Source organism: Somniosus microcephalus, chromosome 16, assembly GCF_052327205.1.
Source record: "Somniosus microcephalus isolate GS21.2 chromosome 16, FLI_Smic_1.0, whole genome shotgun sequence".
Taxonomy (NCBI): domain Eukaryota; kingdom Metazoa; phylum Chordata; class Chondrichthyes; order Squaliformes; family Somniosidae; genus Somniosus; species Somniosus microcephalus.
Genome location: NC_141002.1, coordinates 61,370,397 through 61,398,393, shown reverse-complemented (window position 1 = coordinate 61,398,393; position 27,997 = coordinate 61,370,397). Strand labels below are relative to the sequence as shown.

General features: G+C 41.8%; 2 protein-coding genes across 11 annotated transcripts in view; both read right to left on the bottom strand.

Moving 5' to 3' along the window:
- Positions 1-9: 9 nt before the first annotated feature.
- Positions 10-26,679, bottom strand: LOC147106224 (uncharacterized). Of its 4 annotated transcripts, XM_086009144.1 has the most exons (6): positions 23,443-24,969; positions 21,480-21,506; positions 17,742-17,892; positions 13,357-13,446; positions 10,615-10,752; positions 10-1,062 (listed from the first exon to the last, which is right to left on the bottom strand). In XM_086009144.1, the coding sequence occupies exons 3-6, from the start codon at positions 17,890-17,892 to the stop codon at positions 896-898; spliced, it is 546 nt and encodes a 181-aa protein (XP_085865270.1). In that variant the 5' UTR covers positions 21,480-21,506; positions 23,443-24,969; the 3' UTR covers positions 10-895. The 4 variants fall into 4 exon arrangements, with proteins under 4 accessions (XP_085865270.1, XP_085865267.1, XP_085865269.1 ...); XM_086009141.1 differs by lacking the exon at positions 21,480-21,506 and having other exon boundaries at positions 23,443-24,968; XM_086009143.1 differs by lacking the exon at positions 23,443-24,969 and having other exon boundaries at positions 21,480-21,813.
- A 106-nt stretch (positions 26,680-26,785) lies between these two features.
- Positions 26,786-27,997, bottom strand: part of ifrd1 (interferon-related developmental regulator 1) — a 35,285-nt gene continuing 34,073 nt past the window's right edge. For all 7 annotated transcript variants that reach the window (XM_086009140.1, XM_086009137.1, XM_086009134.1 and 4 more), the window contains one exon: positions 26,786-27,263. In XM_086009140.1, the coding sequence (XP_085865266.1) occupies positions 27,174-27,263 (90 nt within the window). In that variant the 3' untranslated portion in view covers positions 26,786-27,173. The remainder of the gene's footprint in view (positions 27,264-27,997) is intronic.

Genomic DNA, 27,997 nt, shown 5'->3' with positions numbered 1-27,997 from the left:
AGCACGTACTGTCATTGCAGGGCATAAAATTTAATTAGCAGATTCACTCCTACTCATTAACAGAAACAGAAAAATATCTACTTTTATAACAAGTTATGCCATTAGGTAGCGTCTGAAGTGTTTTTATATTGAACATTTTAATGCCAAAGTTAGTTACTAATTGATTACCCACATATTGACAAATTTATCAATTCATAAATAAATTGCATAATACAAAAATGTCACTGTAGAACCATGCAACATAATGTAGTAGTGGAAACTTTTTCAGTAATTTTTCAAAAGCATAGTTCCAAGTCGAAAAAGAAAGGCAAACATACTTCAATTTAAGAAATGTCAATGACTGTACCAGCTCAGATCAATAATGTGTGTGTCATCACTATCTCGGCAATTGGAAAATGAGTGATGGTTTCAAATTTGACAGATTCCCTTGAAATTGCTTTGACTGACAGTTTCTCTGCAAAATGCCAACTCTTGCATGCAGCATTGTGAATTAAAGCTTTTTGGAGATTCTTGTTCTGTAATTCAATTCAGAGTTTCTTCATTGAGGTGACAGAAGCTAGTCATTTAGTTGGTTCTGGTTAATTAGGTGGAACATTTGCAAATGAATACAATGGCTCACAAGTATAGCTGCATTTACTACTAAGGGTTTCTTATTCACCAATGTTTCTTGCAGGGATCCATATTCTGAATAAAATTCAAGGATGCCATAGTGACTGTGCTGCTGGGCTCAGACGTTCTTCCAGCACCACAGCTGACAATGCAAACAAACATTGTTTGAAGCATATTACATAAGTTCTGAGGCACCTTACTTGTGATGTTTTGATTTTGATTGGTGTCTTTAAAAGATTAGCTGTAAACTTATCAATGATGCCCTTCCATCACTTTCTTCTTCTCATCATGGGCTTTGGGTATTATAGTCGGGAGATATTCCAACTATGTCACTGTTGTTTGACTCTTTTGAGAAATTGAAATGGTCCATCATAAGAATCTTGATTTCTTTGATATTTTTCTCTTCTGTCGCTACCCTTGTTGAAATGTAATGAAGCTGGTTCTCCATTCTCACTGGATAAACAAGGGTATTTTTTGTTATTAGGTATTTCTTTTAAGAATGTATCAATTTTAAATTGCTTTGACTTGTGTTACATAAAATCCAGTCAGTTCCTCAAAATGCATGCATTACACCTAAAGTGACACTATATTTAGGAACTAACAAACACGAACATGTCTGTACTTTAGGGATTTCACATCGCAAGCTCGGACTCGGGCAAACAAATTTAGGAGTCCAGATCTGAAATGAGCGCATGAGTCTCATTTCAATATTGAAATGAGGCTTGCGCTCATTTCAGGTCAGCCAGCGGAGCCACCTAAAAAAAATCCCGATCAATTTAGCAGTGGCGCCCAACTACCATTTTAGATTAGGTGCGGGCCTCTGCACTGCTAAATTGGTTATTGTTGCGCCCATTTTAGGCCCATAAAACAGACGTAACAATATTACATTTAGATGCCATTATCTTTGTTCACAAGCACCTAAGAAATTACGAAATGAGGTAGAACTATTCAGCCAATCAATTCAGCTCCTTCTACAGACCCTGAGCAATAAACCCTATTGCGGATTCTGCACCATCTACATAATACTGCTTGCTCGCACACTATTGATAATCTCCAACACACACGTCTCCAACGTTTCCTACGTTTCCTAAAGAAAGACTCATGAATATGATTTCTGTGAAATTTCCCTGGATAATTCCTTTAAATAAGTCTTCAATAGTGGAGAAATGTTTTAGCACCAGACATGATGAATGACAAGCAAAATCATTGGAATTGGTTAATGGCATGCAAGTCAGTTTAACAGAATGACAGTAAACTTTTAAGTAGTTACTAGCAGATTTCCTGTGGCATTGCTAGTGGTAAGTCAGAAAGTTTCTAAGAACAGCAGTGTTATGCTAAGTAATTTTACCAGGGACATTGGGGGCAGCCCAGAAACATGTAAGGGTGCCAGTGGCCTGATAGTATTCAGATGAGGTTTCAACATTTAGCAGAATTTTGAATCAGTGTCCCATAATCTGGGAGCGCTGGGAAGGGTCAACAACAGTTCTGGCAAGCAAATTACTGAGAGGTGCATGAACCACAGAGTAGTGATAATGGGAGACTTTATCCCAATATTGAATGGGGCAGTGATTGTGTTAAGGGCAGAGAAGGGGAGGAACTTCAGAAGTGTGTTCAAGAGAATTTTCCTGATCAGTATGTTTCCTGCCCAACAAGGAAGGATGCATTGCTGGATGTAGTCCTGGGGAATGAAATTGGTCAAGTGGAGAATGTCACAGTGGGGCAGCATCTCGGGAATTGCGGTCATAGCATCATAATGTTTAGATTAGTTGTGGAGAAGGACAAGGAGCAATCTATAATAAAATTACTTAACTGGAAGAGGGACAATTTCAGCGAATTGAGGAGGGATCTGGCCCGGGTAAATTGGAGTCAAAGACTGGCAGGCAGAAATTAAATGGAGCAATGGGCGGCCTTTAAAGAGAAGATGGTTTGGGTACAGTCTAGGTACATTCCCACAAGGGGGGGGAAGGGAAAGAAAGATATTTAGCATCTTTCATGACCACCGGACATCCCAAAGCACTTTACAGCCAATGAAGTACTACCAAAGCCAGAGATCTGTGGATGATGAAGGAGTTAGAGAGTAGGATGAAGCAGAAAAAGGGGGCGTATGACAGATGTTATCTTGATAATACAAGGGAGAAGCAGGCTGAATATAAAAAGTACAGAGAAGTGAAAAAGGAAATAAGAGGAGCAAAGAGGCAGTACAAGAATAGATTGGCGGCTTACATAAAAGGGAATCTAAAGGTCTTCTATAGGTATAGTAACAGTAAATGGTTGTTGGAGGAGCTGTGGGGCTGATTAGGGACCAAAATGGAGATCTATTGGTGGAGACAGAAAACATGGCTGAGGTACTAAATGAGTACTTTGCAGCGGTTTTTTTACTAAGGAAGAGGACTTTGCCAATGCTATGGTAAACAAGGAGGTTGTTGGGATAATTAATAAGATAAAAATAGATAAAGAGGAGGTACTAAAAATGCTGGCAATACTTAAAGTGGATAAGTCACCTCGTCCAGATGGGATGCATCCTAGGTTGCTGAGGGAAACAAGGGTAGACATTGCGGAGGTGCTGGCCACAATCTTCCAATCGTCCTTAGATACAGGGGTGGTGCCAGAGAACTGGAGGATTGCAAATGTTACACCCTTGTTCAAAAAAGGGAAAAAAGATAAACCTGGCAATTACAGGCCAGTCAATCAGAATTGGTGGTGAGGAAGCTTTTGGAAACAATAATCCGGGAGAAAATTAACTGCCACTTGGACAAGCATGGCCAGCACGGATTTGTTAAGGTCAAATCGTGTTTGACTAAATTGAGTTATTTGATGAGGTAACAGAGAGGGTGGATGAGGGCAGTGCAGTTGATGTTGTATATATGGACTTTCAAAAGGCATTTGATAAAGTACCCCAGATTAGGCTTGTTAGCAAAATTGAAGCCCATGGATACAAAATTAGCAAAGGGATAGAAAACAGAGAGTTGTGGTGAATGGCTGTTTTTCAGACTGGAGGGAGATATCCAGTGATGTTTCCCAGGGTTCAGTACTGCTCCACTGCTGTTTTTGATATACATTAATGACTTGGACTTTGGGGGTACAGGGCACAACGTTGAAATTTGCAGATGTCCTGAAACTTTGAAGTGTAGTAAACAGTGAAGAAGATAGTAATAAACTTCAAGAGAACATAGACAGGCTGGTGGTGTGGGCGGACACATGGCAGATGAAATTCAATGCAGAAAAGTGAGACGTGATGCATTTTGGTAGGAAGAATGAGTAGCGCTGTAATGATCAATAGCATGTCATTCTAGAATAGTACACTAGGTGGAGCTATAGAGCTGTAGAGCTGTATACTGTGTGTTTAGTTGAATGTGTTTAAGACTACACTACCCACGATGCACTAGGCTACCCAGAAAGCAGTAGTCAAGATGGCTGCCTCTACAGGATGCTGTACAAGTCCACATGGCATGAATAAATGTCTAGCTCTAAGCTAGCTGTTCATAATGCAAACGTCTAGTTATTAATGAACATAACATGGTACCAGGATTGGTGAAGATCTGCTCAAAATTGTGAAACACGACATGGAGAATTTGAAGTAACCGGAGTTTTTGAATCTCACGGGAAATGTCGACTACACTTGGCGGACTTTCAAACAACAATTCGAACTCTACATTGCTGCCATCGGGTTCAGTACGAAGCCAGATGCAAGGAAAATAGCGTTGCTGCTCACGATTGCAGGCCCACAGGCGATAGAGGTATTTAATACATTTGTATTTAATCCAGAGGAGAACAGAGAAAATTTAGACGATGTGCTAAAGAAATTTGATACACATTGTTCTCCCAAAAAAGAGACCTATGAAAGATACGTGTTCCGTTCGAGGACACAGCAGCAAAATGAGATTTTTGATAGCTTTGTGACTGATCTGAAACTGAAAGCACAGACATGTAATTTCTCTGAGCTGAAAGCATCCATAATTCGTGTCCAAATTGTGTTTGGTATTCATGATAAAAAGGTCAGGGAACGTCTGTTGAGAGAAACCGAACTAACATTGGAAAATGCTGTGAAAATATGCCAAGCCAGTGAGCTAGCTCGACAGCACGCGAAGACTTTCAGTGTGATTGTAGTAAGTGCTGCTGTCGGTGCTGTGTCCTACAAAGGAAAGAAACGTGGGCAGAATAGGAATGAAAATCAATCAGAGGATGAAATTTTTAATTGTAAACGCTGTGGTTACAAACACCCGTTAAAACAATGCCCAGCATTTGGAAAAATGTGCACAAAATGTCATGGAAAGAATCACTTTGCCAAACAATGCTTCACAAAAGTAAAAACAAAGAAAGGGCAACGAGTTAATGTGATTGAGGACACTGATTTAAGTGAGACATTTTTTGTATGAATGGTGTCATGTGACAATATCAAAAAGGATACAGAAAATGTGCAGCCCTCAGATATGGACAATGCTGAACATAACATCAATGCAGTAAAAGAGGACAAATGGATGATCCCACTGCAGATAAATGGAGCATTAGTTACATTGAAACTGGACACTGGGGCAAAAGCAAACTTAATCAGTATGAGTGACATTAAAAACATGAAAGAAAAGCCCAAAATACAGAAAAAGTCAGTACTATTGAAGGACTATAATGGACAGAAAATAGATAGCTTAGGTGTATGCAGACTTAAAGTGACAGTCAAAGACAAAGTGCATCATCTCATGTTTTCTGTTGTGGCTGAAGGACTTGATTCACTACTGGGTGACAAAGCTTGTGAGGACTTAGAACTGGTCAAGAGAGTGTACTGTATAAACTGTGCCATAAACAGACCAGATGACTCAGTGGATTCTGTAGTGAGTAATTTCCAGGATGTGTTCAAAGGATTTGGAGTTCTACCATTCACTTACAAGATCCAGCTAAAGGAGGATGCTCAGCCAGTGGTACATGCTCCACGAAGAGTTCCAGCACCCCTGCGTGACCGGCTCAAGAAAGAACTGGACAGAATGACCACACTAGGAGTCATCAGGAAAGTCGAAGAGCCAACAGACTGGGTTAACTCCATGGTATGTGTAAAGAAAAAGAACAATGATCTAAGAATATGCATGGATCCAAAGGACTTAAATGCAAACATAAAACGTGAACACTACCAGATTCCCAAGCGAGAAGAAATCACCAGTGAAATGTCAGGTGCCAGATACTTTACAAAGCTCGATGCCTCACAAGGATTTTGGCAACGAAAACTGGATGAAGAGAGCACCAAATACTGTACCTTCAACACACCATTTGGCAGGTATTGTTTCCTCAGAATGCCTTTCGGGATAATATCTGCATCTGAAATCTTTCATAGAGCGCTGGAACACATAATAGAAGGCCTGGAAGGAGTTCGGGTCTATGTTGATGACATCATCATCTGGGGCTCCACACTGAAAGAACACAATGAGAGACTGACTAAAGTGCTACAGAGCATACGCCGGAATGGACTGAAGCTCAACAAAGCCAAGTGTCAGTTTGGCGTCCAGGAAGTCACTTTCCTAGGAGATATTCTATCTGGTAAAGGAATAGAGCCAGATATGAAAAAAGTAAACGCCATACTCAAAATGCCCCGACCCACTGATAAAAAAGGAGTACTACGCATCATGGGGATGATAAATTTCATTCGAAAGTTCATTCCTAACTTGTCAGCCAAGACAGCCTGTCTACGAGAACTGCTACATAAAACAAATGAGTTCGCATGGACAGACAGACATGAACAAGAATGGATGAATCTCAAAACAGTGCTGACAACCACACCTGTACTCACTTTCTTTGACCCAACAAAGAGAATCAAAGTGTCAACGGATGCATCAAAGGATGGCCTAGGCGCGGTCTTGCTACAAGCAGAGGGTGAAGATTGGAAGCCTGTTGCCTATGCCTCCAGATCTATGACTGATACTGAGTGTCGATACGCCCAGATTTAAAAGGAATGTCTAGGCTTGGTAGTTGGATTAGAAAAGTTCCATGGCTACATATATGGACTTCCCACCTTCACAGTTGAGACAGACCACAGCCCACTGGTTGCCATCATTAAAAAAAATCTGAATGAGATGTCTCCAAGGATTCAACGACTCATGATGAAGCTGCAAAGATATGACTTTGAACTGATCTACACAGCAGGCAAATACATAGTGTTAGCAGATGCACTATCCCGAGCACCCACAATGAGTCATGTGAGCTCTACTGAAGAAGACATGGATGTTCATGTGAGTATGGTCACTGCTGCGCTGCCCGTGTCAGACACAAAATCAAAGCAAATAGCTGAAGAAACAGTAAAAGATACAGTATTACAAACAGTAATAGAGAACATTCATCATGGTTGGCCAAAAGGTTCCTGTCCAAAATATTTTTGCTCAAAAGAATTCATGAAGGACACCTCGGAATTGAAAAATGCAAAAGGAGAGTAAGAGACACTGTTTATTGGCCTGGCATAAATAAGGACATTGAGAACATGATAGGCAAATGTGAGACATGTCAGAAACACCAAAACAAACAAACAAAGGAACCAATGATAGTAGCTGACTTACCAACAGCACCATGGCAAAAGGTTGGTATGGACCTTTTTCATTTAAATGGTAAAGACTATCTAATAGTGATTGACTACTATTCTAACTATCCTGAGATGGCGCTGCTCTCAAGCACCACAGCAAGCAGTGTCATGATGCATGTGAAATCCATCTTCGCCAGACATGGAATTCCCAGGATTGCCATTAGCGACAATGGTCCGTGCTTCAACTGTAAGGAGTGGCAACAGTTTGCAGCACAGTATGACTTTCAGCACATCACATCCAGTCCTCTGTATGCTCAGTCGAATGGTAAGGCAGAGAAAGGTGTTCAAGTTCTCAAGCAGCAACTGAAGAAAGCGACAGAAAGCAAGTCTGATCCTTATCTCGCCCTGCTGAGCTACCGAGCCTCACCTTTAGACTCTGGTTCTTCACCTGCTGAACTACTAATGGGTCGCAAGTTGCGCACCACGCTACCCTGCTGTGCAAAAGAAAAGCAGAGTAAGGAACTGAGACAGAGACTTCAACTGTTAAAGCTGAAACAGAAATCATACTATGACAAGTCATCCAAAACTCTAAAACCATTGACAAGGGATGATGTTGTCAGGATTGAGGATCCAGATGCATGGAACAGGAAAGCTACAGTTCTTGAGGAAGTACGACCAAGGTCATACACTGTTAGAACTGAGGAAGGACAGATTCTCAGGAGGAACCGCCGTTCCCTCCTAAAAACACAAGAAACTATCCAACAGCAAATCGATGACAATGCCACAACTGAATCTTGTCATTCACCACCAGAACAATCTCATGAAAACACATCAGACTTACCTGTGTTAAGAAGATCCACACGTGAAGTAAAAAAGCCTGATAGACTTAATCTTTGAGTATAAAGTAAAGCTTTGAAAATGTTTATGTTTATAGAGCACTAGCAAAAGTGTTACTGATGTCATCTTTATCGTTTTTCTTGAAAGTTAATTGACGTTGATTGATATGATTTTGTTTAACCTCAAAGAAAGGGGGATGTAATGATCAATAACATGTCATTCTAGAATAGTACACTAGGTGGAGCTATAGAGCTGTATACTGCTGTGTGTTTAGTTGAATGTGTTTAAGACTACACTACCCACGATGCACTAGGCTACCCAGAAAGCAGTAGTCAAGATGGCTGCCTCTACAGGATGCTGTACAAGTCCACATGGCATGAATAAATGTCTAGCTCTAAGCTAGCTGTTCATAATGCAAACGTCTAGTTATTAATGAACATAACAGAGACAATACAAACTAAATGGTACAATTTTAAAGAAGTTGCTCGAACAAAAGGACCTGGGGGTGTTTGTGCACAAATCTTTGAAGGTAGCAGGACAGGATAACAAAGTAGTTAATAAAGCATATGGGATCCTGGGCTTTATAAATAGAAAGAAAAGAAATAGAGGCATAGAGTACAAAAGCCAGGAAGTTATGCTAAACCTATATAAAACATTAGTTTGGCCCTATCTGGAATACTGTGTCCAATTCTGGGCACCACACTTTAGGAGGAAGGTGAAGACTTTGGAGAGGGTACAGAAGAGATTTACTAGAATGGTTCCAGGGATGAGGGATTTCAGTTACATGGATAGACTGGAGAAGCTGGGGTTGTTCTCTTTCGAGCAGAGAAGGCTAAGTGGAGATTTGATGGAGGTGTTTAAGATCATGAAGAGCTTGGTTAAATAAATAAAGAGAAACTGTTTCCAATGGTTGAAGGGTTGATAACCAGAGGGCACAGATTTAAGGTGCTTGACAAAAGAACCAGAGGCAACATGAGGAGAAACTTTTTTTACATAACAAGTGGTTCGGATTTGGATTGCACTGCCTGATAGGATGGTGGGTATAGATTCAATAGTAGCCTTCAGAAGGGAATTGGGTAAATTCTTGAAGGAGAAAAAATTGCAGGGCAATGGGGAAAGAGCGGGAGAGTGGAACTAATTGGATTGTTCTTCAAAAGAGCCAGCGCAGACTCGATGGGTCGAATGGTCTCCTTCTGTGCTGTACTATTCTATGAAACTATGGTTCTATAAATGCAATCTAGGATGAGCACAAAGAGCGAGGCTCATGATCTGAAAGTGGGGGAAGAGTCTAGGGAGTGGGGTTCTGGGTTCCTGCAGGACTGAGCTGGGGTTTTGGAGTGCTGAGGGACCAGAGGCTTGCCGTATTAGGGATTGCTGGGATCTGGCAATATTGGGAGGAGCAGGTTTGGTAAAGTAAACTCAAAATCAATCCAAACTGGATTAAAATATATTGATTACATACAGGCTGGGCCAGCACCCACCCGGGTTAAAAAGGTTGGGCCTGTGAGAAGCAGCGCATAGATGCTTTTTTGAAACAACAGTAAGAGGCAGAAGTGTTGGACTGCAAGGCATGATTGTAATGTAAAAATCAAGAAAACTGGCAGAAAATAATATTTCATTATTAATATTCAATTTTAGAAGCAAAATATTAAATTTAAAACTTGAAATTGGAAGTTTAAAAGCAACTTGTCTGCTAGGAAAAATCACTCAGAAAAATAAATCCAGATGACAGCCAATCTGGCACAGATAGATCAGAAATCTGTTCCACAGTCAACAGGACTAGTTTACAGAGGCAGTTTCCATTAGAACATCATTTTATTAAATCAAATCCGTTCCAAATTTTAAAGAGGGAGATGACAAATTGCTTAGCGAGCCAGCTGCTCAGCTTGCCTAGGGCAAGAACAGACTGAGGCAGCCAAGCACAAGTCAGAGATCTGAAGCTAATGAGATCGGGGTGAAATTTGGAGGCCTCCCACCCAGCAGAAATGGAGCGATAGCGCTCTGACAATTACGGGGAAGAACTGATGGCCCCTTTCCAACCATCGGTGTGGCCAGCGCCATTTCCCCAGGGTCTTCAGAATAGGCAGTCCCGACGGCTGCCTGAAGCAAGTGCACAGCTAATTTAGGTATTTAAACCAAGGGTCCTATGACGTCAATAGGACCCTGATGCCATTTCAGAACTCAACTGGGCGGAGCTTGTGACATGCACGCTTCATCTTACAGGAAACTTTCGATTAACCAGCCCCTAAATAACCGGAACGCTCTATCCACCGGCAAAATTCAGGAGTCGGTTCAGATAACTTTTATTACATTTTTTTACTCCATTTGTTGCTGTGCAAGGGTGTAGCTGAAGCTATTGCTAAGCTACAGAGACGCTTGCAACTAGTACCGATTGTTTTGAAGCTGAGCAACAGGGTTTGTTGCTTTATACGGAGCTTTGAGCTCTGTATCTTTTACTATAGCGTTCCGTTATCCGGCATTGTTGATGAACCGGCAATACGTCGGTCCCATCCATGCCGAATACCAGAAAGTTTCCTGTAGTATCAACTGGCGGTCCAGCCGAAGAAGTGCATTTTATTTATTTTTGTGGGGCCAGGAGGAGCTTAATGGAGCGACTGACACCACTGAACCCAAGAAGGTATCTACGGCAGACCTAAATTTGTAACACTCACCGATAAAAAAGATGGCAAGCGCAGAAAGTGCAAAGCTCACTAGCAGAAGTACGATTATTGCAGCAAGTAATAATTTTTTCTTCAACTGCCAGAAACAACATGGAGGATCATTTTCTGTAGGTTTAATTGTTGCCGGATCTGAAAAAAATAATTTTATTGAAATTAAAATATTAACTGAGAATTAACAAGATGATCTTATTGCAAAATTGTTTGTGTTTTTGCCCCCCCCCCCCTCCCCCACTTAGAAATTGTATTTTTCCTCATTGTTATATCTCCAGTGTCCCACACTGTTGGTCAGCTGATAAAGAAAGCAAAAAACCTATAACCATACAACTGTTCCTGATGCTCAACAACCAACCAGTAGGACAGTAGCCTGGAATGACTTTAACCTTCATTATCCCTCTTCACCTGGGGAAGGACCTGACTCCCCCTCCCTTTATCAGCCACTAACAAAATGTCAGGAATTAACATGTGGAGTCCGATGGACGTGAACCTGTGTTTTGCCAGTCTCTGTATGACAAAGCATGTTATTTCACCAACATGTGGCACCACCAGACTAGCCGTTTATCATAAAGATTTTTAATCATGCAATGTTGAACGTATGGCAAAAAAGTCACCCAATTACTAGCTACATCACTCTTGTCATATTTTATTAGCATCCTAATTTGTTTTAGTAATTAAGTAAAATGTCAAGGAATCGACTGTTTCCATAGTGGAACTTATAGGTATGTAAAATGGCGGTAGTGGATCAGCCGCCATTTTGTATACCGCCTGATTTTCGTCTCCACTGTCCTCATTTACCCGCTACCGCCTGTTTTCCGCCATCATATTTTTAGAATTATATTTAAAACTATCATTCAAGCACTCGTAATTCTGAAGAATATACAAAAACATAGAGAAAGAAGACCATTTAACCCATTAATTATTTTCCTTACAAAAGATCAAATAAAAGTCACACCGCCATGGATTCTCCCCAATGTACTTAAACCCTGAGAGAGTTGAACAATCAGTAAAATCTCCAAGATAAAACTGTGAAATTTCTCGCTGACCCTGAATAAAGTTGAATAGAAACTCCAGGATACAAATCTAACCTTGCAACTTATATCATTCAACCTTGACTGGTTGCTTTAGAACAGATGACATTCCCATGGTTTCCATAAAACCGAACCTCAGTGTTTGATTGAACATTTGTGTACATACGTATCCTTTCAAACTTCAGTCCTTTTCTTGACCAAATATTTGTCCAGTTCTTTTTAAAACAGATAATCAACATAACATTAACTGCTTTAGATAGTAATCTTTGGAGGCAAGTTTTTTCTAGCTTGGGTTCTGCCACTATTGCATTTATATGTTGTAATGCAGTAATAACAATTCAAATAAAATAACCTGTTTACATCTACATCCTACATGTGTTTCAGCATTTTAAAAACCTGGATTATGTTCCCCGTCAACCTTCTTTTCGCTAATGAAACCAGTGCAGTAAAGGAGGACAGGGAGCTGGAGTGTTTGAGGAGGGGAAGGATAGCATGAAATGGAATATTTCAGAAGGGAAGGAAAGCAGGTGGATGAAGCATTTTATGAGGGAAGAAATGCAGGTAGATAAAACAGATTACAATTGGAATTAAAACATAGGGATTAATTTTACACTGCCAGCAGGGATTCTTGTCCACCAGAAGCCAATATCAGAAATTTTGGCACACGCTTCCTATGATTTTCCTACCATTTAATGGCCAGAAAGTCTTGGCAGTGTGTATCTGAATTTCCAATATGTGCTTCAACTGGTAAGGCGCCTTCCCCTCTTGTAAAATAACTCCTATAGACTACGTTTACCATCAGAGAGCTGACTGATTAGTGAATACACTGTGCACAATAAAATAGTTTAGTTATGGTTCTTTGGTACTGAATGATAGAATATTTTTCATATATACTCTAAATACGTATTTGACTTTATCTGGAATTCCTATTTTATATATGCTTAATATTTTTTTATTCTATGGGTATTTATTATTTGTAGCTAGATTTAAATGCATCATAAGTGTTATAATAAATATTTAAAAGATACAGCAGTTTGATAAATAGAAGTTTCACTGATACAGTTCTGAGGTTACGGATTAGACATGCTGTCAGGGGTTGTAAAACAGCTCTGCATTACTCCCAGCCTGTCCAATACTTGTCTGAGGAGTGCTTGAGGCTGTCTCTGGGTACATAATGGAAAATTCTCTATTTCATATCTCTGTAATCTTTCACCTTGTCCAGCAGTAAGTATAAGTAAACATAGAGGATAAATGCTATGTACAAATAGCATTTGGAAAATATACCAGAGTCACATTGATCCTCATAACTAATGAATACTACAGATTCCATACATCGCCAGTGATCCAAAATTTACAACACACAAGTGTAATTTTTTTAACTGACAGATTTTTAAATATCTTGTACAATAAAATTAATGTACAAACTCCATCTAGTGACCACTCTGACTGGAGTGGTTTTAGTTTTTTGCATGACATTATTAAGATGATTTTGTTTGAAGAGTTATACTGTTAATGATACACCACTGAGAGCAATTCATGTTGATAGCATATATTTGCATTCATGTTGGAACAATGTATTCAATTAACTGCTTAGGTAATTATTTCATCCTTTCTGAAAGAATGACCTATCCGTAACCAATATAAAAAAGTTGCTGTTGTTTTTTTATTAAAACTCTTTCTGCCCATTCTGAATCTCTGTGCCTCATACCAGCTTCAGGTTCCTTCTTCACATTATCTTTCAATAATTCCTTAGTGGGTGCTTCAGTTTCTTCAGCAACGCTGTCACATTCTGCTGAATCTAGGAGAGATTTATACAGCAATAACTTGAAAAGAGTCAACATATTTAAATTACAATGCAACTGGGTCAATAATTTCCAGAGAACCATTGTGTGAAGGCTTACTAAAAGGAATAAGCTCATTAATTCATTGTCTTTGTTGTCCTCTGATGTACTGTACAGCACATCTGGCCAACACCTAAGCAGGGTTTCAATGGAGACAGGATTGACATTTCCTTTATGGATATTCAGATTAAAAGAAATGCAAACATTTTATGCATCATAGTTGCTGGATATATCAATGGCACAGACCTTTTCAGCTGCTTTGCAGCAATTTTTAAAATATATATATTATATAGTATACAGCCAGGGACAATTGTGAAAAGGACATGCCTTACATGGTGGTTAGTGGAACCAAAGAGGGACTTGTAGAAATTGTACTGAGTTCTACTGGCTGAGACCTTTGATACTGGCTCTGTTTATTTGTCAGATAATAATATCATGGGGAGGCGTAGCACCAGCTCTGGGGAGTGCGGTGGTGACAGCCCCGGGAGGATAATGGTACCAATGAAAGTATCTCTGGAGAGGAAATGGAAGCATTTGTAAGCAAGTTGCAGCTTCTTTAGGGGAATGATTATTAGAATGATTCCAGGAATGAGGGACTTCAGTTACATTGATAGGCTGGAGAAGCTGGGGTTGTTCTCCCTGGAGCAGAGAAGATTGAGAGGAGATTTGATAGAGCTGTTCAAAATCATGAGGGGTCTGGACAGAGTAGATAGAGAGAAACTGTTCCCATTGGCAGAAAGGTCGAGAACCAGAGGACACAGATTTAAGGTGATTGGCAGAAGAACCAAAGGCGACGTAAGAAAAAACTTTTTTATGCAGTGAATGGTTAAGATCTGGAATGCACTGCCTGAAAGGGTGGTGGAGGCAGACTCAATCTTATCTTTCAAAAGGGAATTGGCTAAGTATCTGAAGGAAAAAAATTTGCAGGGCTACGGGAATGGGACTAGCTGAGAGTCGGCACAGGCTCGACGGGCTGAATGACCTTCTTCCGTGCTGTAACCATTCTATGATGTTCGCAGGACCTCTGAGGATATTGGGTAGTATTTCAGGGACAGTAGTGGCAGTTGTGGAGTTGGAGGAGCTTACAGAGATAGGGAGGGGCAAGGCCATGGAGGGATTTGAAAACAAGGATGAGAATTTTAAAATCAAGGCGTTGCTTAACCAGGAGCCAATGTAGGTCAGCGAGCACAGGGGTGATGGGTGAATGGGACTTGTTGCAAGTTAGGACACCAGCAGCTGAGTTTTGGATGACCTCAAGTTTACGTAGTGTAGAATGTGTGAGGCCAGCCAAGAGCGCATTGGAATAGTCAAGTCTAGAGGTAACAAAAGCATGGATGAGGGTTTCAGCAGCAGATGAGCTGAGGCAAGGGCAGAGATGGGCGATGTTACAGAGGTGGACATAGGCGGTTTTAGTTATGCCGCGGATATGTGATCGGAAGCTCATTTCGGGGTCAAATATGACACCAAGGTTGCGAACAGTCTGAATCAACCTCAGACAGATGCTAATGAGAGTTGGTGACTAGAGAATGGAGTTTGTGCTGGGGACCGAAGACAATGGCTTCGGTCTTCCCAATATTTAATTGGAGGAAATTTCTGCTCATCCAGAATTGGATGACAATTTAGAGGCAGTGGAGGGGTCGAGAGAAGGGGTTGTGAGGTAGAGCTGGGTGTCGTCAGCGTACATGTGGAAACTGACGCTGTGTTTTCGGATGATGTTGCCGAGGGGCAGCATGTAGATGAGAAATAGATGAGGTACATCCTTGGTAGATACCAGAGGTAACGATGCGGAACGGGAAGAGAAGTCATTGCAGATGATTCTCTGGCTACGATTAGATAGATAAGAATGGAACCAGGCGAGTGCAGTCCCATCCAGCTAGACGACGGTGGAGAGGCGTTGGAGGAGAATGGAGTGGTCAACCGTGTCAAAGGCTGCAGACAGGTTGAGAAGGACGAGGAGGGATAGTTTACCTTTGTCAGTCACATAGGATGTCATTTATGACTTTGATAAGCGCCATTTCAGGGGCGAAAACTTGATTGGAGGAATCCAAACATGGAGTGCCGGGAAAGATGGGCACGGATTTGGGAGGCAACAACACGTTCAAGGACTTTGGAGAGGAAAGGGAGGCTGGAGATGGGGCAGTAGTTTGCAAGGATGGAGGGGTCAAGACTTGGGTTTTTGAGGAGAGAGGTGATGACGGAAGATTTCAAGGCGAGGGGGACAGTACTTGAGGAGAGAGAACCATTAACAATATCAGCTAACATGGGAGCCAGAAAAGGAAGTTTGGTGGTCAGCAGTTTAGTGAGAATAGGGTGGTGGGTCTCATGGGAAAGATGAGCACAGAGAGGTCATGAGGGGAGATTGGAGAGAAACTGGAAAAAGATGCGAGTTCAGGGCTATGGCAGGGAGGAGCCTTGGAGGAAGTTTGGCCTGGTGGGCTGGGGGAAGGAAGGGAAGTGGCAGAGGCAGCTGAACGGATGGTCTCAATCTTAGAGACAAAGAAGTCCATGAGCTCCTCGCACTTATTCTTGGAGGTGAAGGTGGAGGAGACAGGGGAGAGGGATTTAAGATGATGGTTTGTGGTAGAGAAAAGAAGCCGAGCATTATCTTTGCATTCCAGAATGATCCTGGAGTAGAGAGCAGTTTTGGCAGACGAGAGCAGGACCCAATAGTACTTTATGTGGTCCAGCCAGATCTGGCGGTGAATGGCTAAACCAGTTGTCCACCATATCCGTTCCATCCTGCATCCCTTGGACTTCAGGGAGCGAAGATGAGCGCCGTACCAGGGTGAACGGCCAGGGTGAGAGAGAGTAATGGTTTTAATAGGGTTTAGGGCATCAAAAGTGAGTGAAGAGTAACATAAGATGCTTCCAGTTTAGCTGGATTATGCTTATTTTATTTCTTTATTTTTTCTGCCTCTTTCTCCCCTCTTCTCTTCAGGGGACCAAATGTAATATATCCAAGTTTGCTGATGATACAAAGCTAGGTGGGAATGGAAGTTGTGAGGAAAATGCAAAGAGGCTTCAAGGGGATATGGACAAGCTAAGTGAGTGGGCAAGAACATGGCAAATGGAATATGATGTGGAGAAATGTGAAGTTATCCACTTTGGTAGGAAAAATAGAAAATATACTCAAGGACTGAGCCCGATAGATTTTTGGATATTAAGGGAATCAAGGGATATGGGGATAGTGCAGGAAAGTGGAGTTGAGGTAGAAGATCAGCCATGATCTCAGTGAATGATGGAGCAGGCTCGAGGGGCCGAATGGCCTAATTCTGCTCCTATTTCTTATGCTCTTACGTTCTCCTGAAGTTACCAACTCTTATTGATACATGATTGCGCAGGCATCAGCAGTCCTCCAGTTGCTTGCCCACCTGGCCATTCTTTATGTGAACCCAGACAATGAATGTTGGCAGGCTAGTTGACTATGTTGGGCATCACAACTGAGTCTGCTCCTGCTCTCAGTTAACGTCCACACAAGCATGCTTTCAAGCGGGATAACTGGATTGTGATTGGGAATGGGAACTTTGGCTGATTTTTTCCCTCTCTAGATAGGTGGCGCTGAGACCAGTTGTATACCCTTACCACTGCCCTGGTTGAGATAAGCTAACTCAGCATAGACTAGTCAAAGCATTTTTAACTTCAATTATTTATCATAAGATCACTGAGTTTTTGCCTCTATGTATCGTATTTAGTATAATTGCTTTACAGCGTCGATAGCACCTGAGAATACATTATATATATAACTGTGAAAATTTCTACCTATGGTCCAAAAAAAAATAAAGACTTGCATTTATATAGCGCCTTTCTCCACTTCAGGATGTCCCAAAGTGTTTTACAGCCAATTAAATACTTTTGATGTGTCGTCAATGTAGGAAACACGGCAGCCAATTTGCACAGAGCAAGGATCCACAAAAAGCAATGTGATACATGACCAGATAATCTGTTTTAGTGATGTTGGTTAAGGGATCAATATTGGCCAGGACACCAGGGATAACTCCCCTGTTCTTCTTCGAATAGTGCAATGGAATCTTTTACATCCACCTGAGAGGGCAGACATGGCCTCGGTTTAACGTCTCATCCGAAAGACGGCACCTCCGACAGTACTACAATGAAGTGTCACCTTAGATTTTGTGCTCAAGTCTCTGAAGTGGGGGTTGAATCTACAACCTTCTGACTCAGAGGCGAGAGTGCTACCACTTACACCAGACAGTTGGAAAACACTGTTAAAATGTTATTTTGCAGTAATACTTACTTGAAAATGGGTCACAGGTATTTTCAGGGTCATGGGGGTCTTCACAATTATTTGTCCTGTGCAAGTTATTTATCGAATCAACCACATAGAGTTTGCTGTCACCATCCAAGTCAAAAAGAGCTAAATCCTTGAAACCGTTCTGCATTTTCATCTGACAGAAAAAGGAAGTTTTGTAACAATCTAAATTATAAATCAGTAGTAGTTCACCCTTGATACACAGGGTTCTATTATGCAAAGGGGTTATTTTTAGATTATTTCCATATGCATATTGCTTATGACTTGTTAAAATAGTCTTCTAATTAGCGAAAATAAGATTGAGAGGGGCATCCAAGTCTCTTAAAAAATTAAAGGCGTAGATAATATGGGTGTAACCAAATTATTCATCTTGAACTGAAGTGTAAAAGTAGCAAACTTCAAGTACGAATGGAGATTAGAACAGTTTTGTTCCCCACAAAGAGATACATGCAAAAGATTTTCCATCAATTATAACAAGGAAATTATGGAAGAGAGTATTTTCATTAAAAAGTAGCCCCACTCCTATTTAAATACAGTAAACTCTTGCTTAAACGGCACTTAATCATCCAAAATACTTTAATAACCGGCAAAATAGATAACCGGTAATCTTGCCGAATCCATCCAGCACTCGTTTTGCCGAGTCCGAGTCTCCCGCGGTGGCCGAGTTAGTCAGTGGTTTTTATTTTTGTTTGTGTTAAAAATTGCCTTGGTAGGTACACCTCTCTGTTATCCAGAATTTTTCATCAACCGGCACAATCCTGGTCCCATGGGTGCCGGATAAGAAAGAGTTTACTGTAATGCCAAATCATTTTACAAAACCTCCCATTGTCATTCATATTTTTCAGCCTAGTTGGACTTGCATTTTCAGATCTCATATCTGATGGGATATGCTCCACCAACCTCGGCTGATGTGAGCTGCAAGAGCATCAGCGGGTAGCTCTATTCAGGATCCCAAAGATTGGTGCCTGGGAAGACCCTGAATGCCAATCAAGAGGTGTTGAAGCCAGGAAAAGTTAGTACCAACATTTTACAGGTTTGCACAATAATGAAAGCTTTTAGTGTAACTTCCCTACAGCTGTACCGGAGGATTGAAAATATATTTAGAAAGGCAAGAACTTCTAACTATTCTACAAGTTGTGTTTAAAGTTCTGATGTAAAAAATATAAATATGACTCTTAATAATACTGTTTTTGCTAATTTTATTTTTTCATAATTTTTCTCCTATTCCATGCTATGCCCACCACCGCCTCTCCATTCAAGGCCCTGGGTTTCTGCCTTACCTACAGCTGTGGCTTTTATATAAGGACTGATTCTCCAATCAGGTGCTTCTGACGAGGAACAGCGCTCGCAGGGAGCACTAGTCTGGAAACTGCAAGTCCACATTTTCTGTACATTTAAATAAAGTGATCGAAAATCAGGCACGGCAGGCCTGCAATTTCCAAACTAGCTCTCTCTGCAAGTATTGCTCCTTGCTGAGACCACCCTGTCGGGGAATTGACCCTAAAATTCTGAAAACCATGAACCTATTTGCTTTGAGATTCTAGGGTACAGGTGATTTGGTTCCGGTACCCTGTACTTATTTTGTTCCTTAAGTTTCTTCAATACATATGCTTTACTGACACCTGAAAATAGATTTGAGCTAAAATTACTTGATCTGGAATTTTTGAAAGGATCCATTTGCCATTTCCTGAGCCTTTATATTTCTATCTTACTTAACCCTATAAGGACCCATCTGACCTTTTACCTCCTATTTGCTACCTACAGAATCCCCCTTGCTGATATTTACAGTGCACCTTTCTATACTCATGACACATGATGTGATCAATTAATGCTAATTTCCTTATATTGCTTGAATCAGTAAATTGTCTATGCCAGTACCCTGATAATGTCATCAAGGCTTACTATTTAGACAATCATGGCCCAGTAATTCCGGTCCCAACGCATGAGTACGGACGGGGTACTCACGCGTGGGCCCGTTGGAAGTGCCGGATTTCAGTGTGCACAGCGCATGCGCGGAAAACCGGCATTTCCTCTTCTCTGAACCAAGGGGTTAAGAGGCGGTTCCCTTGCGACGTTGGAGGCAGCGCGTACGCGTTGAACTTTGTTTTTTTTGACAGGTTTGTCCGTGCGTGAAGGCCTCCACTTTTTACGAATGTAAAAAGCAGACGTAAGGACTTCGTTTTATAAGGTAAGTGGTCTAATAATTAAAGTTAGAATTTTTTTTCCACAGGTTTATTATTTTTAAAGAATTTACAGTAAGGTAAGTGTATTTTTGGACACGATTTCTTGAAAAAAATTTTTTGGCAGAAATTTGAATAATTGTTTAAATTAGTTTTTTAAAGTTATTAATAGTTAATTTAATTATTGGAATGTTTTTTTAACTTTTATTTAACGTTTAAGTAGTGTTTTGGGCGCCCGTACTTTTCATGAGTTTGACAGGTCTTATGTCTAACTCATGAATGGACTTTTGTAAACTCCCATTGGTTGCCCAGTGCTCACGTGATCCCAGCCGGCTCATCGCACTAAGTACGCCGCTGGATCACGCACGTACAGCACGCCGGGAGCTGAACCGGGCCACAGACCGGAAATCCAAGCAGGCCCAGTCTTCAAATGTCAGCGCGATATGCAAGTGTCTGGGCCAATATTTTTTTTTAAATGGAAATAGACATATAAAACCAATATTGAAATAAATAATAATGATATTGGCCTTCAAAAGTGGTTTCTGAATTTAGTCTCTTCCTTAACAGTATGATAACTTTATGAAAACATGACAGCGCTTCTCCTTCGCTAAACAATAAACAAACACTTTTTTCACTAAGACTTTGAGGGCAGCCTATTGATAACTTAAAAAAAGTAAATCAAGCTTACATTTTTTTTTAAACACAGGGCTGAAAGAGACCTACCCAAATGTTGTTAAACTAGCAGCTCAAAACCATTTAATTCAGCAATGGCTGGCAGTATTACACACCTTTCCCCTACCCCACCATGATCCAATTATCCCTCCAGCCTTCAATCCTGCTTGGCCTGAAGACTCTACTTGGTCTCCCCATGTGCGCCACAGGAGATCAACTAGTTATACAAAAAAGTAGTTGGTCGTACTATCCACACTTTTCAGACCTTGAGGAAATGACTGCTGTCCCAGCACTTCCAATTAGGCCATAAAAGTTGCACCACATGATATCAGCAGCAGAAATTAGAGCTTAGTTGACAGCTAAGTTTAACCCTCTCCTATTTGATGCTTCTTCTATTATGGGTCTAGGCAATTAGTGAACTGAGTGGAAACCTCACTCCAGTGATAGTTTTCATTAACCAATAACAAAAGTTGAAATTCATAATGACATAAAGCTGAAAGTGTTACCTGATTAGATACTTTAAAAAAAACTATAAATCAATCCGTATGGGGGCTTTGGAGAATTGGGAGGTGGGTCTTCTCAGTGGGAGAGAGTAAATTTTTAAAAAAATACATACTGTACTTATTACTTCAAAACAAATAAATTATCCCGACCTAATTTAACTACAATTTCCAGAATCACGATCCTAAATTTCAGGACTTTTGCTTATTAACTTTTTAGAGCAACTTGATATTAAATTGCGTATTACTGAATGTCTCAGGTTGCTGTTTAGTCTCCATTTGTTACATGAAGAAGGGTGGTTGAAAACCCAGCGTCTTAATTATAGCAGTCACTACCCTCGCCACTGCCACCAAAAATAAAATCTACTTACCAGGCTTTATTATGAACTAATGGAATTCTGTGAAGCACAAATCAAACCAACGGCTTATTAGTCAGTGTTCCCCAGGAAAATTACCAAATTCAGGCAATATTTTAATTTAAACAGCGTACTATTTGAAATCCCATTACTGAGACAGGACTGTTCTGGACCAACTGTGAGATTCAGGCGGGTTACTCTAAATATAGATCTGACCACATTAAGTACTCGGGTTTCTAAATTTTAAAATATCAAACCTGACGTGTGACTATCCACCAGAATCATAGAATGGTCACAGCACAGAAGGAGGCCTTTCGGCCCGTCGAGCCCATGCCGGCTCTCTGCAAGAGCACTTCAGCTAGTCCCACTCCCCCGCCCTTTCCCCGTAGCCCTGCAAATTGTTTTCTTCAGGTACTTATCCAGTTCCCTTTTGAAAGCCACGATTGAGCCTGCCTCCACCACCCTTTCAGGCAATGCATTCCAGGTCCTAACCACTCACTGCGTAAAATAGTTTTTCCTCATGTTGCCTTTGGTTCTTTTGCCAATCACCTTAAATTTGTGTCCTCTGGTTCTCCACCCTTCCGCCAGTGGGAACAGTTTCTCTTTAACTACTCTGACTCAAACCCTCATGATTTTGAACACCTCTATCAAATCTCCTCTCAACCGTCTCTGATCTAAGGAGAACAACCCCAGCTTCTCTAGTCTATCCATGTAACTAAGAATATTTTTTGCAACATATTAAAGTACTCTGTATAATTTCTCTCTGTATAATTTCACATTAGAAAGAAGAGTTTGAACTGCAACTCCTTCTGATTTAAAAAAAATCTTATTTATGGTTGCACATCACTTTTTTATATAAAAAGAAAATTCATGAAGAAATGATAACAGCCCAGCTGTATCTTTGTGAATATGTATGGCTACAGCTCTACAGAAATTGTGACCTGTATTTTTACTAGAAGAAAATATTGATCTTTTAATCTTGTTTGCTGGCTCCAAAAAAAAACACAAATGGATCTTTAACCTACAATAACAAAGATCTCCCCTGAGTCTGATGTGGTTGCACTGACTGACAAGCAAATCATTGAAAATGTGTATAAGCAGAGTCAATCAAACTAGTGTCACAGAGATCAATAAACTAGGCCTAAAGATGAAATTTTGTCTTATCACATTGAAAGATAGTCCCATATAGTGTGTAAACAAGCTGAAATTAGCCATATCCCTATCTTTCCCATCCCCAAACTGATCAAACTGGGGGCTGCAATGCATTTGCAAAATCAGAGAGGTCTTCAGAACAACTCAACTATTGAATCTGGTCTGCTCATGTTGAAAAAAATGTGCAGTATCATCAAGATATCCAAGTCTCCTGTAAAGGCCAAATAGGGCTCACACTGAACTAGCAGTAAAACATAGCTAAGAAACCTTTTGGTACAACATTTTGCTTATTTTATTGAGAATTAAATCCTCCAATGAACTTATAAATTGTTATGAGCAATCACAAGTAGTTTGTGTGAAATGCAAGTGCAAGTAGGCGAGATTTGTGACTGAATCAAGTCAGTCAAACCCACTCTAGCCCCAGTTTTCACAGCCTCAGCCTCGTAGGAATGGAGTGGTAGTGCCCGAGACTACCGCCCCCTTCCCGCTCTGCTTATTGCCGTTTTGTTTAAGTCCTTCACAAGGGAGGAGTGCAGAGGCACCTGTGTGGAATATGAAGTGAGGAAGGAGTGCTGGGAGGAGTTGATGGTTGTGCAATTGTTAGGATGTGAGAAGAGATTGTTTTTAGTTTGGGGTGAAGAGAGCAAAGAGGTGAGTGTGTTTGGAATGAGAAAGAGAGAGGTTGCAGTGTGCCCTTGTGATTGGATGCTGAAGGTGCTGAAGGATGTGATGGAGGGGAGAGAATTGTTGAGTGGTAGGGAAGAGGGCAAAAAGAGTGTTGGCAGGTGTCACTGAGAGACATGGAGAGATGAAGATCTTTACTCACGCTTGCTGCTCTTGTGAGATTATTGAACCTCTTCCGACGTTGAACCCAGGTCCTGGGGGTGATGCAGCTGGCACTGTTCCTCTCAACCATCGCTGTCCAGGCCTGCTGGATAGTTGCATTGGGGATGATCATGAGGGTGCTGGGGAACAGTACCTCCCTCCTTGCCCTGACCTCCTCCACCATGACCTCCAGGGAGGCATCTGAAAACCTGGGAGCAGCCCTCCAACTCATTACTGCCGAGAGAATTCTATGAAGTGTTGCCATGAAATTTGGAAGCTGGGAACACAAACTCGTTTTAAGAGATGCATTCCCGCTTTTTAAGTAGGCCTCGGATGACCCATTTCGAAATTGCACTGCGAAAATAAGCAGGCTACCCATTTTCCAATATGATCTAGTGGGCATCCTGTCAATCATATTAAAATGAAGCCTAGGAGTTAATATCACTTGGGCCTCACGCTGGCGATAACACAGAGGCTTGCCGTTCACCCCGCCTGCTTGATGCCCGCTCCAAGTTAAAATCGTTGTTTAGGATTCAGTGACAATGAGGTGATTTTCAATTTTGCATACATCGAACGGATAGTGGGCAGGGCATTCACTACGTCCACCCAAAGGCAGCAGGAGGCCCGAACCATTAGCTTGGTCAGGCTTCATTTAAAATTGGGGGCGAGCTTCCAGCACCAATCACGTCCCCATATAGGCACCTCCTCTATTGGGAGGGGTAATTCCAGTTGGGCTGCTGCTGTTTAAAGGTAACCTGCCCTATTAAAAGGGTTGTGCATTTTCATATGGAAGACATTGGAGCTAGTTTTCAAATTCTGAGTAGATGCCTGCAGCCAGGGTCCTTAGGTTTTCAGATGGTGCTGTGGAGGTGTTTGTTGAACAGGTGAACAGCAGGAAGGAGGTGCTGTTCCCCAGTGAGGGACGCCCGGTGCCCAGACAAATAGCCTGTAGACAGAAAAAAAAACCAATATAGATAAATTCTGATTTTTAACTTTAAATGTTTCATGGATCAGAGCTAGGTATTTCCACCAGGGGATAAAAAGGTCTCTCTCACTGCAGTGATTTAATTGATAAAACAGCACAATGGGATGGTGCAGTACCAATTCATGTGCACCGTGGCACAGTGAGAATAATCTAATCCCTCTATTTGCTGAGTTCACAATGTTGTACATTAATGAAGGTGGCTTCTCAATTTCATCCAACTTGCATAAAACTTTGTTTGTGGACTGGAGTTGTAATATACCTAGGCCCAGAAATTCACTGGCGCCCCATTCAGTCTCGCCAGGGCGCCGGAAGTACCGCCCCAGGAGTCGCGAGCGCCCGCCGAAAATTCAGTTTCGGCACCCCAAACGGAAGCGCGGTGCTACTCGAGGCACCCCGCATCCCTCTTGGGGCGCTGCAACTGGAAATCGCAGCGCAACGTGCCGCAGCGCCACACGCTGCAGTACTGCAGGCCTTCCACCCCTTCTTAAAGGGGAGGGGCCTGCTGCAGCATTATCGGCGATTGCGAGTGCCGGCAAAAGAGCCTGGCACCGAGGAGAAGTGCTGGGCTCTTGGGACACAGCCAGCACAACGTGGGGGGGGGGGGGCGCTCAGGAGGCCGGGGACAGCGGTGCGAAGAGGTGCTGGCAGGTGGCCAGCAAAAAAAAGGGCCGTCCCGCACCTCAGCGTCTCTACCGCCGCAGGTAGGCCCCCCTGAACCGGTCGCAAATTGCAACCGGCGTTAAAGCAGGGGGCGCTACCAGATTTGGCGATTGGGGCAGTAGCGGGGCGCTGCGCACACCGATGACATCATTGTGGCGGCGTAGCGCTAGCGGCTAGCGTCCCGCTAAATTTAGCGGGAGGCGTGGCCAGTGGCGCAAAACCCACTAAGTGCCCTCTTTGGGCGCTAACGGGTGGCGCAGCCCACTGAATTTCTAGGCCCTAGTGTTTTATCAATTGAAGGAAAACTCCAGTTATCAAATATTCCTCATCTGGTTGCCACTCACAAATCAACACTACATTTTTTGTTCTCTGGTGCTGAAGATGCCACATTTATTGCCCATCCCTAGTTCCTTTCATATGATGGTGGACCTTCTTGAAAAACTGCAGTCCTTGTAGTGATGGTGCTCAGGAGGGAATTCCAAGATATTGGCCCTGCAACAATGAAAGAACCGCAATATGTTCAAGTGTGACTTGGAGGTGATGATGCTCCCATGACATTGCTGCTATTGTCCTTCTCTGTAGTAGGAAAAAACACTTTACATTGATGTGAAGTACAAGACTTTTGAAATGTACTAACTTGTTTTCTAGTACGGAGCAGATGGATGTAATGGAGTTGCGCTACTTTTAAAAATTTGTTCCTGGGATGTGGGTGTCGCGGGCGTGGCCAGCATTTATTGCCCATCCTGAAGTGCCCTTGAGAAGGTGGTGGTGAACCACGACAGTCCACACAGTGCTGTTAGGTAGGGAGTTCCAGGATTTTGACCCAACGACGGTGAAGGAATGGCGATACATTTCAAAGTCAGAATGGTGTGCGACTTGGACGGGAACTTGTAGGTGGTGGTGTTCCCATGCGCCTGCTGCCCTTGTCCTTCTAGGTGGTAGAGATAATGGGTTTGGGAGGTGCTGCAGTGCATCTTGTAGATGGTACACACTGCAGCCACGGTGCGCTGGTGGTGGAGGGAGTGAATGTTTAAGGTGGTGGATGGGGTGCCAATCAAGCGGGCTGCTTGGTCCTGGATGGCGTCAAGCTTCTCGAGCGCTGTTGGAGCTGCACTCATCCAGGCAAGTGGAGAGTATTCCATCACACTCCTGACTTGTGCCTTGTAGATGGTGGAAAGGCTTTGGGGAGTCAGAAGGTGAGACACTTGCCACAGAATACCCAGCCTCTGACCTGCTCCTGTAACCACCATATTTATGCGGCTAGTCCAGTTAAGTTTCTGGTCATTGGTGACCCCCAGGATGTTGATGTTGGGGGGATTCGGTGGGGGAACAGAGCAGGGGGCATTTAATAAAAAACAAAAAGAGTGTGTGGGATGTTAAGACAACGGACATCATTGGGCTTGGTTAAAGATATACATCCTGCCCACTATAAAACACGCATTCTCTACATGGTCACAGAGAATTAAGGGGATGGATTTTGTATTTAGAACGCACATTTAAACATTTACCTTCTAATAAGGATAGTGCACATAATTGTATCTCTAGTGCTGCATTTAATGGGTTGTGCTCTGAAGTTTCCTTTTCAATTTACATTCATGAAAACTTCAGAAAGTTGATCAGAATAGACAACATTTTGCTGTCAGTTTTTTTTTCCCAAATGCATTTATTGATCAAACAGACACCACGGGTCAGCGCGAAGTGGACGCGATGTTAATTTTATAAATTTAAAAATCAGGTCACATTAAACATGAACAGCACTTCATTATAGCATTGTATAGTACCAACTGTAAATCAAGCTAGAGTTACAAAAGTTTACATCAATTAAAGTCATGTACAAATTAAGTAGCATCATTCTCATCTGTGCAAAATTCAGTTACAAAATAAATATAGAGGAATCCATTATACCCAGGTTCAGGTGGTTAGTTGATATTTAGAAATGATTGGAAAGTTAAGCATGACTAGGTAAACACTTTGATAGGGAGGGGCAGGTGGGAGGAAGATTTCCTCCATTTACTGTGTCCAACAAAAGATCAAGTAGAATGATTACATAGTTCACAGGAAACCTCCCCCTGAATTCTGGCAAGAATTTAAATATATTCTCCAATGTCTGCTCTCTTGTCACGGAATTTGTTCCTGGCCTTTGTTCTCGCTTTGCAAACAGCAGCATTGTAAAAGTGCTGAAAAACAAAGCAAATGAAGAAAAATTAAGACTGAAACGATACCTTCACCAGTTAAAACCTATAGTTTTTTTTTTAAAGTCTAGCACCTCATGTATGACAATCAACAGTAGTACAGTTGGAAATACACATGTTGGTAATCATCTGATCAGAAAATAATCTAACATATATCTATCTATCGATATATATAAAAGGATACTTCTGTCTGTCTGTCATTCCGTCTGTCTGTCTGTATTGAATAAACTCGAAAGTTATAGAGCGTACCAACACGTGTGTTACATCGAAAGAAAGCGGACGATTGCAGAACCGTCCTAAGCGTATTTACGTTTCGGCCGGACAAAAATTGTGCCCGCAGTATCCAAAAAACGTTCAACATTCCGCTCATTAGCATCGAGTGACGTCGAGGTCGACCAATCGTACGGCGGGTTGCTGGCGTGTGCGGGCGGGCCCTCCTACGGTCGAGTGGCGGGACAATTGACCAATCCTACGCTTCGGTGACCTGACAGTCCACCAATCGGTGCGTGCGTGTGTGGGTGGGCATTATCGTTCTGAACCGAGGTGAGTAGCCGCCATCTTGCTTCCATTCTTTTTCCCGCTTTCTGCGTCTTTCTTTGCAAATATACATTTCCAGCAAAAAAAAATTGCTTTTATTAAATTGTTTTTAAAAAAACTTCATTCATTTGTAAATATTTTCTCTAACCTGAAGATTCTTTTTCCTACCTTTCCCCGTTTTT

Bases quoted from the DNA above. Each gene is read 5' to 3' on its own strand.
- LOC147106224 (XM_086009141.1), bottom strand. From the start codon at position 23,856: ATGATTGACAGGATGCCCACTAGATCATATTGGAAAATGGGTAGCCTG. The intron at 13,447-17,741 runs GTAAGTATTACT...AATCTCTCCTAG, and splicing joins TACCTGTGACCCATTTTCAA to ATTCAGCAGAATGTGACAGC. The intron at 10,753-13,356 runs GTATGAGGCACA...TATTTTTTTCAG, and splicing joins GAAGAAGGAACCTGAAGCTG to ATCCGGCAACAATTAAACCT.